This window comes from Physeter macrocephalus, chromosome 6, assembly GCF_002837175.3.
Source record: "Physeter macrocephalus isolate SW-GA chromosome 6, ASM283717v5, whole genome shotgun sequence".
Taxonomy (NCBI): Eukaryota; Metazoa; Chordata; class Mammalia; order Artiodactyla; family Physeteridae; genus Physeter; species Physeter macrocephalus.
In genome coordinates, this window is record NC_041219.1 from 48,242,021 (window position 1) to 48,258,739 (window position 16,719).

Here is a 16,719-nt window from a genome sequence, read left to right on the forward strand (position 1 = left end):
AACTGATTCACTTTGGTGTAAAGCAGAAACTAACACACCATTGTAAAACAGTTATACTCCAATAAAGATGTTTAAAAAAAAAAAAAAAAAAAAGAGTCCGCCTGCCAGTGCAGGGGACACGGGTTTGAGCCCTGGTCCGGGAAGATCCCACATGCCGCAGAGCAACTAAGCCCGTGTGCCACAACTACTGTGCCTGCGCTCTAGAGCCCGTGAGCCACAACTACTGAGCCTGCGAGCCACAACTACGGAAGCCCGCACGCCTAGAACCCGTGCTCCACAACAAGAGAAGACACCGCAATCAGAAGCCCGCACACCGCAACAAAGAGTAGCCCCCGCTCGCTGAAACTAGAGAAAGCCCGAGCGCAGCAACAAAAACCCAAAGCGGCCAAAAATAAATAATTTTTTTAAAAAGTATAAAAAAATAGATAAGGTCCTAGAGAGGTTTGGGTTAGATGAATACAGCCTGGGAAATCTGAAAGATGACACTGTTGCCTAAAATTAGAAGTTACCCCAGGCTGCAGCTCCTGAAAAGTCCCCTGACTCTGCCAGGCATTACACATGAGGTTCAACAGAGTAAGAAAGCAGGGAGGTCAGTTTCAGAGACTCAACCTGTCAGGGTGGCACCCCAAGACTGAATACATCTCTCGGGGCTGGACTCATTAACCAAGCTCATAAGACTAAGGTATAAACCAGAATTAATGTTTACAAATTAACAGAGATATCTCTGTCAGCATGACCAGAGCAGCCTCCTTGTAAGCAGCTGTAAACACAAAGCCCAGTCATTTCATTCATCCATTTCGGGAAATGGATGGCTCTGGAAGTAGGACCACAACACAGGGACTCTGCAGGATGGAGCTGTCCCAGCCCTGGGCAGTGACAGCCACTGCCAGTGTTTGCCTCTATCCTTTGGTCACGTGTCCATGGTCAACCCCATTCTCAGGTCAAAAATTTACAGTCTGGATGTGTGGTCTGAGAGCCTGTCTCTCAGGTGGCTTTGTGTATCTATGCACTGATCTTTAAGGCTGACTTTCAGTTGTGTCCTTAGTTCCCTCATGGTCTCAAATACTGAAAACAGTGCAAGTGTAGTAAATGACTGTATAAATTTTAATAAATGAAGGGGAGCAGAATTTTGAACTTTAATTCCTTTGGAATTTTATTTAGATATGTTATTTTTGGACTTGATTAGACACTTAATTTGGTCCTGTTTGCCATGTGGCCTACTATTAAGGACCCTCTAGGTCCCAAAACCTAGATCTAGGGAAAAGCAAGACACCCAGTAGCAATGTTGTGGATCCAGTATAGTGATTCTCACTTGACTCCCCAGCAACTCACTGAGGGTCCCCTAAACCTTGAATGAAAACTACTACCCTGAATCATCTTGTTTTTAGATTTTTAACTTAGAAAAATCTATTTTTAACCAGGAATTATCAAATAAACTATGTTTGTTCAGGGTAAATTGCCTTCTGACTGCATCGTGATCCTTGAATTATAGACACTGTACTGGAAATTAAAAGCAGAAAGGGACTTACTTTGCCAATGTTAGTATTGTCCAGGGCTGCATCTACTTCATCTAAAACAAAGAATGGAGCAGGCCGAAAACTAGAAAAAAATTATAATCGCTTAAGTTAGAACTTTGTTTTACAAGACTTGGAGGAGAGGACTAAGAGTACTCAGGATAAATAAAAAAAACACGTCCTTTTGGATGCTTTTGTCTAGGTCACCAATGACCTCGCTGTCAGTAAACACAACGCTCAGTTCTCAGTCCACATCCCAGGTGACCTTTGCAGACGGTACCCGGGGGCGGTCCTCCCAGTTCCTCTGACATCAAGGACAACGACATGGTCTACGCCCAGTACCTCACCCACTGCTCCAGGCCCCAGTCTCCTACCAGCTCCTCCTCATCTCTCTAACTTCTTGACACTGCAGTGCCTTCGGGGCTCAGCGCTTAGAGCACTCCTCTATCTGATTCACTCCCTTGGTGATTTCATCTACTCTCGAGGTTTTAAGTATCTTCTATTGATAGTTCTGACCTCTCTCTTTAACCCTGGCCTCACGGGTCCAACAGCTTCCTCAACTCCATGTGGGTGTCTAGCTTGAACTCGTGCAAAATCAAACTCCTCACCTATCCCTCAAACCCATCCCTCCTGTGGTCCTCTCCAGCTCAGTGAATGGCAGCCCTTATCACTCCAGTTGATTAGGGTCCCTCCTACCCCACGCCCTGTCTGCTCCCACACTGGTCCAACCCGCCATGATCCTCCACCCTGACTGCTACAGGAGTTTCCTAATCCTGTGCCTGCCACTGCTGCACACAGTCTATTCTCTACAGGCTCCAGGCTCACTCTGGCCTCAGGGCCTTTGCACTTGTTCCTCATGTCTAGAACATTCTTCCCGTAGAATTTTCCCCTAGAACATCCATCCACGTGACTTGCTCCCTTAATTTCTTCAAATCTTTGCTCAGATACTACCTTTTCAAATAGGCCTTCCCAGAAGACTTTTAAATATTGCAAACCCTTCCCTGTTACTATCGCCATTCCCTTCTTTAATTTTCTCTATAGCATCTGTCATTTTCTAATAGTCTCTATATTAGAGAATTACTTTACTAATACACCTTATTTATCATCTGTCTTCCTCAACTAAAATGAAGCATCTTTGAGGCAGGGAATTTTTGTTCACTGCTGTCTCTATTTTTTAAAAAAATATTTATTTGGTTGTGGCATGCGGGATCTTTAGTTGCAGCATGTGGGATCTAGTTCCCTGACCAGGGATCGAACCCAGGCCTCCTGCATTGGAAGCATGGACTCTTAGCCATCGGACCACCAAGGAAGTCCCTCTAATGTCTGTTAACACCGCTTGACACACAGTAAATATTTAATAAATATCTGTTGAATAAATGGATGGGGGTGACACCTAGTATTAGTCTTATTCTGCTAAGATTTACTTCACACAGGCTCCTGTTTAAGTTCCTGCCTCCTGTTTTTCCCAAAGTCCTCCTGCATTAATGGCATTTTCTTTTCCTTTCCTGTAATTGCCAATTCCTTTTCCTTCTTGAGACCAGTAGAAAACAGCTGTAAAACTTTTATGTTGATCTTTCTGATCATGAAAATAGAGAGGCAGCATCATCTGTACCTTAGTTCTTCATCGAATGCTTTGAATGTCAAAAGTTAATTGCCTTAATTTTAGCTAACATTTTTTCCCTTGCTTTATTTTACAAACTTAAGTGTCACCATCATCAGTGGAAATGGGGAGGTTAAACATTTTACTTTGTTTAACATTCCTTACTAAATAGCAGATCTCTGAATAGGGACAAGGAAAATAATATACAAGTTAGGTGTTTTTATTTTGTTTGGCTTTGTTGTTGGTACTGTTTCTTGGCAATCCTGATGTTACACCTGGCCATTTGATACTCCTGTTTCTCCTTTCTTTTCTATGAAGCTGGAATATTAGTAGCTACTGATAATAACAAATTGAATAAAAATCTGTCAAAGACTGAATTCTCTCTTAGATTTGCTGCCTAAATTGTTACAGGCCTACAGCATAACTTGAATTGTCTGGCTGAAAAAAACAGTTTTGTATCACATACACTAAATATGACTAAAGACAAGTAATTAACAGAGCTTCTGTAGGAAGGTCTATTTGGTTTCTGCCCTGATGCAAAATCATATAGCTCACTGTGACCTTACCTGTGCACAGCAAACAGGAGAGCCAAAGCTGCCACACACTTTTCTCCCCCAGACAAATTATCCATTGGCATGAACCGTTTGCCTGGAGCCACACAGTTATAGCTAATTCCCTCCAAGTAAGGCTCTTCTGGGTTTTCTGGGCTAAGAAATGCCTGAAACACATGTTATTTATTTAGCAGCATCAGAAAAGCTATTAGTAAATTTCAACTTGGAATTGCAACAGAGTTTAACTACAAAATACTCTTGGTTAGATTTTCCTCCATTTTGATGGAAAAGTATCAATGCCTGTAAATAATGTATTTAGCTCTACATGTAATCACAGACAGCAAGGGTGTCTGGGGCGGGGAGTAGAGGGAAAGCATTCTAACGTACATAAAAGGTAAGGCCTTCCCATCAGGCTGCCATTCAAAGCTCAGAAGCATATGCTGCAGTCTTCCTAAAACAATCTTCATTCAGTTCTTTCATTGGTCCTTTCATCAAATCTTTATTGATGAATCCTGCCCTCAAGGAGTTAATGGGTTTCTTTTAGTCTTACTTTACTGAAAATAAGTTATTTTTGGTGGAAATTCTAAATATATGATTCAGGATTACCTCAGTCATAAAAGAATACCATGAGAAAGAGGGAAAAGCAGATATATGAGATCAGATCTACATCTTTAGTCCACATTCAAGTCCACAGTATTTGCTGTGGATATTGATCACGGAATGGAGAGATTACCATTACAAGGGGCATATCTAGATTTGAACGCTGCCTTTAGTTCTTTGCCTCTCCTTTGTTACTCTAGGCAACTCCACAGACCCCAGATCAACCATTTTCCCCAGATCGTCTACATTACCCTAACTTTACTACAGAGACGGCTCTATAAAATCAAATTAGTACAGGTGACAGAATTCCAGAACTGAAAGAGAACCTGGAAACCAAACGATCTAACCCACTCATTTTGCAGATGAAGAAGCAGGACCAGAGAGATTCTGACTTGTCCAGGCTGGTTAGTGGTGGAAGGAGTAGGACCCAGAACACAGGTCACTGCAATGACCAACTTTCATGAGCTGCCTTTGCCCGGTAAGTGGGTCATTCAGAGAGTGTGGTGGCGATTTCCCCCCAGAAAAAAAACACACCACCAATAACACAAAGTTCCCACTCATATTTGAGGTGAAAAATACGTACTTGGGCACTGTTGTTTCTGCAGAGCTTCTTGTAGATCTGATCAATTGCGATTGAGATGTGCTCAAAACACTGGCTGAAAAGATCGTATCTCCTTTTTTTCACCTGTTCAAACTCTTGCCTACATATTCTGGCTTCCTTTCTGCTGGCCTCAAAAGCTAAGAGAGAATCAATGTTCTTTATTTTGGAGACCACCAAGGGCTTCTCTTATTTCAACTTTAAAGCATAAAATATTTTTTAAACTAGATTTTGAGTTTGGTTGTCTTGAGTAAAATCTACCTTCAAAACACCTCAACTGTTATTAATTCCAAGAAAATGACTTAAAACTGATGAGCCCTTTTTCTGGTAGGGCTGATGTTTAAATAATAGTTACAAACTCCAACAGAGTATCTAATATGCCTCTTATGCTGGTATGAAATAAGACACTATTCTAAAATAATTAATACACCTGTTTTTAAATTAAAGCAGAACGCTTTTCAAAAAGGAAGGAATTATTGATTCAGTATTAAAAGTACATTACTATAACATAACAGAGGAAAAAAATATATATAATAAAAACAAAGGTACAATTCAGGGGGGATTATTAGTAAATGTTATAGAAATCAAAACCCCTAACACCCATGAATATGATCTTGCTAACAACTAAAGCTTAATTTCACCATCTGTGGACTCCTGAAACTTGTCTCTGACAGTCTTTAGGTTCTCCGGGGCTCTGAGGTTTGGGGCTGCTGTCCTCAGCAGGACATCTTCCTGGGATGCTACTTGTTGCCGTAGGAGTCTAAGGTGGGCCTCAACTTCTTCATCAGATTGTAGAGCCTATTATTGGCAAAGAACAGCAATGGTTAGCATGCCATTTAGATCCAAACTGCTAAGGTACAATAATTAGGCACAGGGCCCTTTGGGATCTGGCCCGTCTCCCTCCGCATCCACTCCTGCCCTCCTTTGCAGCCCTCTCTGAGTCTGCAGTGCGGTCAGGTCACACTGCTGTAGCTTCCTGAAGTTGGCTGTGCTCTTTCATAGCTCTAGAGTCATAGATGCTGCTCTCTTGGAACGCGCTGCACCTTCATCTTTCTTAATCTGGCTAAAAAAGTAACAATTCACGTATCACTTCATTTACTTGTTCATTAAAAAATACTGATCATCTACTATGTATTAGACACTGAGGATTCAGTGATGAAAACTATTCTGTCCCTGCCCTTAAAGAGCTCACAGGGAAGTCAGACATGCAAACTGGCGCCTGCAACAGCGCGAAACCCTCCACCAGGCTAGTACAGGTATTACGGGGCAGGCAGAAGGGATCCAACCCATCTGGAGGGGTAACACTTAAGCTGAAACCTAAACAATGAGCAGAACTAACCTGAGTGAAGAGAGAAGGAAAAGTGATGTAGGCATCACCTTCCAGGAAAATTTTCTTGACACCCCCTAGAGGGGGTTAATTAATATCTGATAAAGGTGACATTTTAATTCACTGGGAAAAGAATTATTTAGAAGATGTAAACTGGTTAACTTACGTACTGTTAAAAAACAGATTCTTACCTCATACCATATATAAAGATAAATTTCAGATTAATTAAATAGGTAAGTGAAAACAAAAAAATCACTAACAGGAAGAAAATCTTTATAAGTATTTACTCAGTAATGTCGTGGGGAAGGACTTCCTAAATACGAAAGCACTGAATAGACTATAAAATAGATAAAAGCTTTTTTCTGATTGCCAAAAGTACCACAAGTACAACGAAAAGAGCCCAACAAATCTAACAAAATATATTAGAAACCTCTGAAATTAAAAGATGTGGTAGCTACTGCTGCTTGGTGTCCATTCTCCATTTCTTCCTTTCTAACAGAGCCCATGTTTGACCATTTCTCCCTCATACGTCCCATGAACCCTGCTTGGTCTAAAGCTAAGTCTATCCCACCCCCAACAGTGATTGGTCAGGAATGAACATGTGACCCAATTTAGGCCACTGTGATGAGAGGACAATTGGTAGAGCTTTGTGGAAAAGCCTTTCTTCAATCTTTAGAACAGCACTACTACAAAAGGCAGTCTCTCTCTTCTCTGAGGGTTCTGCTTGGGTGGCTGGAAGGCCAAGAAAGGCTACAGTCATTTTGCCCTCATGAGAGAAGGAGCTTCAGGACAAAGTCAAAACACAAAGCAAAATATGGCTATAGGGTTAAGAGAAAGGGTGAGAGCTGCTAAATTAAAGAGACCATGAAACTGGATTCCAGGTTTGTGCTCTGTAGCTGTGAAGGATTTGTCGCCTACTGAGGGTACTGCACTGGGACACGGACAGGGCAATTCAGGATGCTGGAGTATGTTGGCTACTTTTGTCTATTTCAGGACTTCTGAAAGACTTTATTATTCATTCTGAATCTCCAAGAAGGGAATAGACTTTCAAAACACTGACAGAAACTTTTCTTCTTTGGCAAGACATTTCATGGTATTGGTGTGCTACAGAACACACAGTGAGAAACGATGATATAAAAACTTTAAATGTGTTAAACATTTTATGTGTAACCTACTTAGACTATTTCTTAAAAAAACCATTAGGAAATCTACTTTCTCCCCTAAATTTAGGCTCTATCATCTAAAATTATTCTGCAGTATTTAAATATTCACTGTTACCATGAGTTAGTCATGAACAACAAAAATCTTTCAATTACCTTCAAATCCTCTCGTAGAGAGCTGTAGTCTACCTCAATGGCTTCTTCTTTTTCATATATATCCATTGTTGCCTGGGTACTTTCTGCTTCAGGTCCCAACTGAAAAACATACGAAGCCCTTTCCTTGTTATCTGAAATGGTGATCTCTACTCATCTGTCTCTCCCAAGGCCTCCAGCTGGTTGCCACCTCATGCAGATTGAAAGTTAAAACCCTTATGTTGGCCTGCAAGGCCATGATGCTCTGGCCTCTGCTTCCCCTTTAACTACTTCACTTTGTGCCAGTCTTCCTGGTACTCGCTCTGCTCCCATGACACTGGCCTCCTGGAACAGGCCAGGCACACGTCCACCTTAGGGCTGGCACACTGCCCTCTGCCTGCACACTCTTGCCCTAGGTGTCTGCATCTCTTCATCTTCTACCTTGTCTGCTAACCAGCTGCCTTCTCTCACGACATCCACGGCCTCTGCATCTAACACTGCAAACTCTCCTACACCAATACTCTCTACGCCCTTCCCTGCTTTATATATTCTTTAGCCTATAGCATCACCAAATACATAAGTATTTTATCTGTTTTCCATTTTGTTTCTGTGCCTATCTCTCCCCTAGTAAAATGTGAAGGAAGGGATTTTTGGCAGTTATACTCACTGCTGTGGTCTCAGTGCCTAATGCAATGCTGACAACATAGCAATATATTTCAATTTCAATATATATCACTCTGAATGGAGAGAGGAATAGGAAAGAAGGGACAAATACATGAGCACTTACTCAGCTGTAGGCTGGTCTTTGGTGTAATGCTGATACCAAAAACAAAGACTTACGAATTAAGAGAAAAAAAACCCTTTGTCACTCACTCTTTTCTAGATGTTCTCAGCTAAACAAACCCAGTAAAACTACTTTTGGAATTAAGTCTATATTTTATGTAATATATTTATGTTAAAATGGTTCACAGAGACGTGGAACTTGAATACAAAATGTAATACTGAATCCCTGAATCTCACGATTCCTATTTATGTGATTCAACATGATATTTTGTATTAAGCCTCCATATGAGTCATCTGATGCCTTGATATTCAAAGTGTGGTCAGTGGGCCAGCAAGAGTGGGCCTCACCTGGGAGCCATTAGAAATTCAATCTCTTAGGAAACAAGATCCCCAGATGCTTCATGTGCACAGTACGGTTTGGGAACCAGTGATCTGGTATAGTCTTCCCCACAAAAGAAGAATCTTCTATGAGAATCCTGGCAGATGTAGGTAACTTACCCTCTGTCTGCACACCTCCAATGGAAGGGAAATCTCAGGTTCTACCTTACAATGGTTGTAAGACAATGATTCCTTACAACTGTTGTAAGACAATTAATTCTATTCGGTGATCCTTGTCCAGCCCTCCGGAGAGACACAATTTATACCTAATGCCTTTTCTGTTTTGGGCTTTACACACTACCTTGTATAGCACCCCCATTACATGGCTGCTACTAGATGTCTTGTAAAATTTCAATCAGGGAACTCCCCACTAGAGGCCCTCCCTCTTTCTAGTAGGAAGTTTTCCCTAGTAGAAGAAATCTGACTCTGTTTCCTCAATCCCCGAGCCCTGGTATCCCCCTTAGGACCAGAAAGAACAAGTAAGATCCGTCCTCTATGACAGACCTTCTTCTCTAGGAGGGATAACCATATTCTCCAAGGCTTCTCTTCCCAGCATGACACGGTTGGGGCCTTTTCACTATTGTGGACACTTTAGTCTCAAAGAGCACCATACTTAGCAAGCGAATGCAGTATCCCAGTGTGGCTTGATCAGCACAAAGTGGAGCAGAACTATCACTTTTTCTTTTTAGATAATGATTCACTATTAATCCAGCTTAAGGTATTAATACCTGCTTTGGGGCTTCCCTGGTGGCGCAGTGGTTGAGAGTCCGCCTGCCGATGCAGGGGACACGGGTTCGTGCCCCGGTCCAGGAAGATCCCACATGCCGCGGAGCGGCTGGGCCCGTGAGCCATGGCCGCTGAGCCTGCGCGTCCGGAGCCTGTGCTCCGCAGTGGGAGAGGCCACAACAGTGAGAGGCCCACGTACCGCAAAAAAAACCCAAAAAACAAAAAACAACCTGCTTTGAAAGAGCCCACTATGAATATGAAAGTCGTTCACGCTATAATAAACAAATAATTTCACACTCATGGTGGGCATGTTGGAGAATACTTCTGAAAGTTCACACTAACTGAAAGAACAATAGGACCAAAGCAGCAGCAGGTGTACTTGACCAACAGCATTTACCTAGATGTCAGTCATTAAAACTTTTTCTTCCTCTGCACTATTCTATGACGAACCTCTTCTAAAATTACACTGCCTTTTAAACAGACTTTCCATTTCTCTCTATATTATTGTGAGTACTGTTTTTCTGCTCTCATCCACTTCTGCTGTTACAGATGCCTCCCTTCCCTCTCTCTGCACTTTTTTTTTTTTTTGTGGTACGCGGGCCTCTCACTGTTGTGGCCTCTCCCGTTGCGGAGCACAGGCTCCGGACGCGCAGGCTCAGCGGCCATGGCTCACGGGCCCAGCCGCTCCGCAGCATGTGGGATCTTCCCGGACCGGGGCACGAACCCGTGTCCCCTGCATCGGCAGGCGGACTCTCAACCACTGCGCCACCAGGGAAGCCCTCTCTGCACTCTTAAGAGCGGATACGTGGCCCTGAATAAGCCAAAGTTCTTCCCCACGATTCTTCTAACTGAGAGGGGGCAGGGGAGAGGTGTCTTTCCCCTCTGGTCAAAGCTGGTGGCTACAGCTGCAGCCCCATGAGGAAAGCTGATCTGAAAAAATAAAGCAAATAATACATACTGAGCCAGAAAGAGTTCTTGACAGTGTTCAAATTCCTGGACCGAGTCACATGTGAGACTGCCTCCATTCCAGCCCTAGCCCTTTACCTGCCTTTTCCCCCTTTAAAGCCATCTGAGTGGGGTTCAGGACACTTGTGGACAGCAAAGGGTCTTCTCCTTTCCTTATCCTTTCCTTACCTTCTATCTGGGATGTGATCTCTGCTAAAATAGAGAAAAAAGACTTTTGGCCAAGCTGCGCAGTTTGCGGGATCTTAGTTCTCCATCCAGGGATCGAACCCAGGGGCCCGGCAGTGAGAGCATTGAGTCCTAACCACTGGACCGCCAGGGAATTCCCAAGAAAAAGGATGTCTGAGTATAATATCACACCAGAATTATGCTATGAGAAGTGGTCAATATTAGCAAGAGAAAAATTGTTTTATAGTTACTTCAAATTGAAGAACCCAAAGGACTGAAGGCCTCTTCTGGAGTAGAAATTGGATGGAAATGCATGGATTTCTGACTGGGGGCAGAGCAGAAAGGGGAGGAGGGATGTGGCAGGGAGATCACAGAGATTCACTAAAGAACTCAGAGGTAATCCGAGAGGTAAAAGAAATAACTATTTTCACCATCCTCTGACTGGCTAACAGTAAGATATTCTTCCTGAACTGTATAGTCATATCTTTCTTAACATGAGTGACAGAACTAAGGGTGTATAAACTTCCAGCCAGCCTAAAGAGTACTGTGTGATACAAATGTGACAAGGAAGAAAGGAAAGAGGCAAACAGAGAAACATCCACCGCTGGCCGACGCTGGTCTCGCCCTCTGGCTCCGTGGGGCCTGCTGTTGCCTCCCCGACACTCTCACCACCTGGACAGACTCAGTGAGGCACGTTTCTGCTGAGAACCACCTCAGGTTGTCGGTGAAGGTGCAGAGCAAGACCCCTCCACACACCGCAGACAACATTACCAGAGTACAGAGAAGCGCTCACGCCAGCAGGCCACTGGCACCTGGCCTGTGGCTCACACCGCCTCCCCAGAGCCCCTAACTCCAACAGGTTCAAGTCTCTGACCCCTCTTGGGCATCTGTGCACAGGTAAGAGACTCTGGTCCATCCTGTGGGGCTCAAAGGACATGGATTAGCAAGAGAAATAAGAGAATTGCAAAAAATGCCCAGCCCTCTGGCATGTGGACCATCCTGCACTTTTTCCCTCCTAGAGACGTCTTTTCTGCCCCTAAAGGAGCTTTAGAACAAGAGGAAGAATCTGCATAGATGCAACTTCACTAAGCAGCCAAACGCCTTACATTAAGTTCCACACAACTGCACATATTTTAAAATCATTTGCTAGAATACCTCCACTTCAATGATGTCATCCAATGACCCCAACAAAAGAATTATTTCAATGTCTTGAACTTTGCAATTAAGCAACAAGTTATGTTTCTCTAACCGCTTCTGTTCCAGAGAAGTTTGAAGGATTACAACTTTTTTTTGCCATTTTCCCACTTCCCTGTAAATACACAGATATGAAAAAGTGATTATATTTTACTAATTATGTAAAGTTGCACCAAGGAAGAAAAACATGTTATAAACTTACATGAAAAAACAAAGATTTTTTTCTTATGAGTGCTGTAAGTTGCAGAGTTAGCCCATGGATGCTTGTAATTTAAATTTTAACACTCCTGACAAAGGCCATGAATATAATTATTTAATCCAAGGGAGAATTTTCAATAATAAACATTATTACTTTAATCAGGCTAGCACCAATACAGTGCTTTCCTAGTTACCTTATTTTTGTTTTAATTAATTAATTTATTTATTTGTTTTTGGCTGGGTTGGGTCTCTAGTTGCGGCGAGCAGGGGCTACTCTTTGTTGCAGTGCGCAGGCTTCTCATTGCGGTGGCTTCTCTTGTTGCAGAGCACGGGCTCTAGACACGTGGGCTTCAGTAATTGTGGCACGTGGGCTCAGTAGTTGTGGCTCGCGGACTCTAGAGCACAGGCTCAGCAGTTGTGGCACGCGGGTTTAGTTGCTCCCACGGCATGTGGGATCTTCCCAGACCAGGGATAGAACCCATGTCCCCTGCATTGGCAGGTGGATTCTTAACCACTGCACCACCAGGGAAGCCCTACTTACCTTATTTTTAAATCTGTACAATTTTTCAAGCTGCATTTCTCTTTCAGTATAAGTTCTACATTTTAGAACATCAAACCAAGAGAAAGAGTCTCTTAGCAAGAGAAATGTCTTACCAGTTAAGTCACTATGCACCTGACACTCTCAACTTTTTTTACTACCACCACTAATGTAATGCCTGCTATCTTACTGAGGGCTTGGGAGTTTTACCAGTTGAAACAAGGTGGGACTTTAAAGAGGACCCAGAAGAAGGACCAGAAATAAAATAAAATAAATTAAGAATTATATGGTTTTAAAAAATCTGATGACAGAGATGTGGTTCTGTTTAAACTAAATACGAGTTTAAAAAAAATCAAGAGTAAATGAACTTAATTCCACTCAAAAATTTTAGACAGGGCTTCCCTGGTTGCGCAGTGGTTGAGAGTCCGCCTGCCGATGCAGGGGACACGGGTTCGTGACCCGGTCCGGGAGGATCCCACATGCCGCGGAGCGGCTGGGCCCGTGAGCCATGGCAGCTGAGCCTGCGCGTCCGGAGCCTGCGCTCCGCAAAGGGAGACGCCACAACAGTGAGAGGCCCGCCCTCCCCAAAGGGAGACGCCACAACAGTGAGAGGCCCGCGTACCGCAAAAAAAAAAAAAAAAATTTTAGACAAAGAATTTTCTGGCTGTATCTTGAAATACTAAAGGTCTTTGAACATTGTGGGAAATTGTGAAATGCCAAGAGGTTGAGCAAAAACAGAGCTCATTTCATCTGATCACTTATATTTGTGTCCGTCACACAGGACAGTAGATGTCATTGTGGTGCAACAAGCCAGCTGACTCAAAGTGTTATTGGTCATCATCACAGCAAGCATACCTGCTTATCGTGTACCAGGTACTGTTCTAAGTACCATATGAACACTCACTCATTTAATCCTTACAACTATTCTATGAGGTAGGCACTATTATTATCCCCATTTTACTGATGAGAAAACGAAGGCACAGTAAATAAGCGGCAAAACCGGGGCATGGAACCATGCAGTGTAGTTCCAGATTCTACGCCTCACCTGCTATGCTTTGTCACACAGACAGACTAGCAGGAGACTCCCCAATAGGAAGGTACTGGTGTCAAGGGGATTTAGGGTAAGGAACTCTTTATATAGGTCCATGTTTTCACCCACCAAAAGGAACTATTCACTCTAAACAACTAACCACCTCTCTTGGTTTTTCCCCAAACTGCAATGCTTGATTGGTGTGATGTGGGACCAAAAGCAACAAAGGCTGTATATTGAAATAATAAAACTTCCTATAATAAATTTCAAATTGATGGTAAACATCTTTTAAACTCTGATAAACTTCTTAGTCACCTATCAACAGCCAAAAACTTCTTCCGTTCCTCTTCAATTTGAGCTTGGACTTTCTCAGTGTTGGTATTCTGAGTGACAAATATGTCCTTAAGTTGCTGTCGTTTCTCCATGAGTTCATCCACAATTTTCAGACAATTTTCTTCAGCCTGAATGGAGATAATTTACATTGTAGATTCACCATCTTCTACATTAATAAGGTCAATAGATCATTTTATTATTAATACAACAAAACCAGCCATTCCAAGGTAAACCCCTATCCTGTAGGCTGCCTGAACCTCTATCACAGAACGTGACCCACCCTTGTTTACACTTCCGGGTAATCACTACCTACCTTTCTCTTTCACTTTGGATTCATTTCTCAGCTTGCTGCCACCTGACTTCTGTTCCCACTGTCCAGTGAAAATGTTCTTGCTACCGTGACCTCTTAATTGGCAATTTTCCAGATTTTGACCTCATGAAAATGGACATTTTCCAGACGTTACCTTTCCGACGACTTTCCTCACTTCCTTCTCGCTCCCCCTCCGGGGCTTCTGTAGCGCCACCCCTTCTGGCTCCCTTCATAACCTATGCGGCCTCTCCTTCCAGAACTGCACCCTCACCCCACTGCTCCTCACTGCCTTCCTCGCTGGTTGGAGCCTCACCCACTCACATATGGATTCAACCTACTCCCCTAAACTGGCCTAGACTTCTGTTATCTACGTCCTCTCTAACTACCTGCTGGAAATTGCTATTTAGATGTCACACAGGTAAGTCGTGCTCCACAGGTCCAGAATTTTCTCTCCTTAATCTCTCCTCCTATCCACCAATCACCCAAGTTAGAATTCAGGACTCACCGTGTCACACCCCTCCCAACATCTAATAATTCATGAAGCTGTGTGGACTGTATTTCAAGTATTTCTCAAATGTGTACCCCGCCCCCACCTTCTATCACTATTAGAATTTTTCAGGAACTCAACAAATGTTTAATCATGGAAGAAAGTCATCATTTCAATGACTTCAGCCACCCATCATTAATTACCTTCTTTAGGTTATCGATGTCTTCTCTACCTTTCTGGATAGTTTCTTTTAATGTGTTAATCTTATTCAGTTTTTTCTTCAGCTGATTGCGACTATATTCAAGTTGAACATTAAGCAGAGTATTTTGTTTCTCAAATTCTAATCTAGTATAATAAAGTCAAGCATTACAAGTGGTAAACAGAGTCCTTCAATTATTTTTTAAACTCTTTTTTAGTTTTTACTATGGAAAATTTCAAACAAATACAAACATAAAAGGAATACTATAATGAATTCCCACATAGCTATCACCCAACTCTAATAAGTATCAATTCACGGTCAATCTTGTTTTATCTATAATCCCACTCATCACTCCTTCCCACCACTGGATTATCTAAAGCAAATTTCAGACATCATATAATTTCATCTATAAATATTTTAACATGTATCTCCAAAAGTGAAGTGATTTTTAATACATAACCATAAACTACTATAGGTAGAAATGACAATAACATCCTTAATATCAAAATGCTATCACTGCCAAATTTCCTGGGTCTCATTAATTAAAAAAAACTGCATCAGGATTCATACACTGCATATGAATGTTTCTTAAATCCTTTAAAATCTATAGTTTCCTTCCCTTATCTTTTTCTTTAAGTAACAATTTTTATGTTTATTCTTATTTAATTAGCCAATCAGTCTTTTCAAATAGCTATTCATTCACAAACTCCAAACTTGGGAATTTAAGAACATGTTCCTTCCTGATGTACTTTCCTACTTTGCTAGCTTCATAAAGTCCCCACAAAGAATTCCAGCATCAAAAAGACAGTCTCTTCAACAAGCGATGCTGGGAAAACTGGACAGCTACATGTAAAAGAATGAAATTAGAACATTCTCTAACACTATATACAAAAATAAACTCAAAATGGATTAAAGGCCTAAATGTAAGACCAGAAACCATAAAACTCCTAGAGAAAAACATAGGCAGAACACTCTTTGACATAAATTGTAGCAATATTTTTTGGATCTGTCTCCTAAAGCAAAGGAAAGAAAAGCAAAAATAAACAAATGGGACCTAATTAAACTTGCAAGCTTTCGCACAGCAAAGGAAACCACTGACAAAAGGAAAAGACAACCTACTAAATGTGAGAAAATATATGCAAATGATATGGCCGATAAGGGGTTAATATCCAAAATATACAAACAGCTCATACAACTCAACATCAAACAACCAGATTAAAGAATTGGCAGAAGATCGGAATAGACACTTTTCCAAAGAGGAAACGCAGGTGGCCAACAAATACATGAAAAGAGGCGCAACACTGCTAGTCAACAGGGCAATGCACATCAAACCCACAATGAGATATCACCTCACACCTGTCAGAACGGCTATCATTAAAAAGAACACAAATAGCAAATGTTGGCAAGGATGTGGAGAAAAGGGAACCCTTGTACACTGTTGGTGGGAATGTAAATTGGTGTAGCCATGGTGGAAAATAATATGGAGATGTCTCAAAAAAAAAACTAAAAATAGAACTACCATATGACCCAGCAATTCCACTTCTGGGTATATATCTGAAAAAACAAAAACTCTAATTCAAAAAGATACATGCACCCCATTGTTCATAGCAGCATTATTTACAACTGCCAAGATATGGAAGCAAACGAAGTATCCATCAACAAATGAATGGATAAAGAAGATGTGGTTTATATATACACTGGAATATCACTCAGCCATAAAACAGAACAAAATTTTGCCATTTGCAACAACATGGATGGACTTGGAGGGTGTTATGCTAAGTGAAATAAGTCACACAGAAAAGACAAATACTGTATAATATCACTTATATGTGGAATCTAAAAAATACAACAAACTAGTGAATATAACAAAAAAGAAGCAGACTCATAGATATAGAGAAGAAACTAGTAGTTACCAGTGGGGAGAGGAAAG

The 16,719-nt window shown here is 41.8% G+C and overlaps 1 protein-coding gene across 1 annotated transcript in view; it reads right to left on the reverse strand.

The window, feature by feature from the left end:
* The window catches only part of SMC1B (structural maintenance of chromosomes 1B), a 90,859-nt gene that overhangs the window by 5,833 nt on the left and 68,307 nt on the right, over nucleotides 1-16,719 (reverse strand). The window contains exons 16-23 of the mRNA XM_007128758.2: nucleotides 14,794-14,935; nucleotides 13,776-13,921; nucleotides 11,656-11,809; nucleotides 7,507-7,605; nucleotides 5,505-5,661; nucleotides 4,849-5,003; nucleotides 3,681-3,832; nucleotides 1,530-1,599 (exon numbers count right to left, since the gene is read on the reverse strand). Of these exons, the coding sequence (XP_007128820.1) occupies nucleotides 1,530-1,599; nucleotides 3,681-3,832; nucleotides 4,849-5,003; nucleotides 5,505-5,661; nucleotides 7,507-7,605; nucleotides 11,656-11,809; nucleotides 13,776-13,921; nucleotides 14,794-14,935 (1,075 nt within the window). The remainder of the gene's footprint in view (nucleotides 1-1,529; nucleotides 1,600-3,680; nucleotides 3,833-4,848; nucleotides 5,004-5,504; nucleotides 5,662-7,506; nucleotides 7,606-11,655; nucleotides 11,810-13,775; nucleotides 13,922-14,793; nucleotides 14,936-16,719) is intronic.